This window comes from Bidens hawaiensis, unplaced genomic scaffold, assembly GCF_021521415.1.
Source record: "Bidens hawaiensis isolate Kalapana, Puna unplaced genomic scaffold, B.hawaiensis_p1.1 tig00000458_1, whole genome shotgun sequence".
NCBI lineage: Eukaryota > Viridiplantae > Streptophyta > Magnoliopsida > Asterales > Asteraceae > Bidens > Bidens hawaiensis.
In genome coordinates this window covers 2,276,678-2,277,886 of record NW_027491030.1, presented here as the reverse complement: position 1 = coordinate 2,277,886, position 1,209 = coordinate 2,276,678, and the positions used below count along the sequence as shown (strand labels likewise).

Here is a 1,209-nt window from a genome sequence, read left to right as displayed (position 1 = left end):
ATCCCAATGCTTGCAAATGAAGCTAGTTACAACATGTTCATATCATCATATGGTGTTCATATCCCATTACAGATCTGCTCATATTTATTCAATTCATAGAACATAAAATATATAATTATAATTATATAAAATTAATTTGCATAACATAAAAAAATAATAATAATAAAATTATTTTTTCTCTTCTTTCACTTCTTCCTTCTTCTCCTCTTTCTTTTCTTCCTTTTTCTCTTCTTTTTTTTCTTCTTTTTTTCCCTCTTTCTTCTCCTCCTTCTTCTCCGGCTCCTTTGCGGGCCCCACCGATATTATATCCACCTTACCAACCTTCGTCTTCAGCTTCTTCACCACCGCCACCGTGTCCATTTCTCCGATCACCGTCAGCTTCTGATCTTTCAGATCAGCTGCTATTGAATCCACCCCTGCAAAATAATAATAATAATAATATGTTTTTTAAACTACACCAAAATAATAATATTTGTATGCGAATGTCAGGATTTGAACTCTGGTATGATCGTACCATAAATATTAATATAAAAGAACATGTGACAAGAGTGTTTACCTTTCGGCCAATGAAACAAAAATTATTTAGAAAAAAAAAGTATGTCATTAGAGATTAGTTTGTGATAATTGATAATATAATAAAAAGATTATAAAAAAAAAACATGTGATCAGAGAGAGACTGTGAATAAGTACCATAGATATCTGCAGCAGCTTCAATGGCTTTTTGTTTGGTTCTGTCATCAGTCATGGTGAGAACTTTGAGGACCACCTTCTGTTTATTATTATCATCATAGATCATAAACAAACATGTAAATTTAAAAAATTAAAAAAAAAAGATTGATAAATGATGAAGAAATAGTTGGTACCTGAGCCATGTGAGAGGATGAAAGAAGAAAGTGAGAATTTTGATTTGATTTGATTTAAAGATGGATTGTGATGCAAAAAAGGATTTGAAGTGCTTTCATCTTTCTATTTTTATTTTATTGTGTGAAGAAACATTAATCGATCCCGGGTAGATTACGGATAATCTGGGGGTTAAATAGATGTTTCCCACGAGGGTTAGGTCCGGCAAGATGGTTATTCTTCTGATGACCTGCAAAACAGACACCGTGGGCTCGTCACTGAGAAGGGGGGGTACCTCCTTGAGACCACCCTCCGGCGTGAGAATCAGACTAGATTGCTCTTGAATATAAGTGTATATTAAGAGAAATG

The 1,209-nt window shown here is 33.6% G+C and overlaps 1 protein-coding gene across 1 annotated transcript; it reads right to left on the bottom strand.

The window, feature by feature from the left end:
* On the bottom strand, positions 1-979 carry LOC143626553 (heavy metal-associated isoprenylated plant protein 39-like). The gene is made up of 3 exons (XM_077096614.1): positions 864-979; positions 691-769; positions 1-416 (listed from the first exon to the last, which is right to left on the bottom strand). The coding sequence occupies exons 1-3, from the start codon at positions 870-872 to the stop codon at positions 169-171; spliced, it is 336 nt and encodes a 111-aa protein (XP_076952729.1). The 5' UTR covers positions 873-979; the 3' UTR covers positions 1-168.
* Positions 980-1,209: the final 230 nt, after the last annotated feature.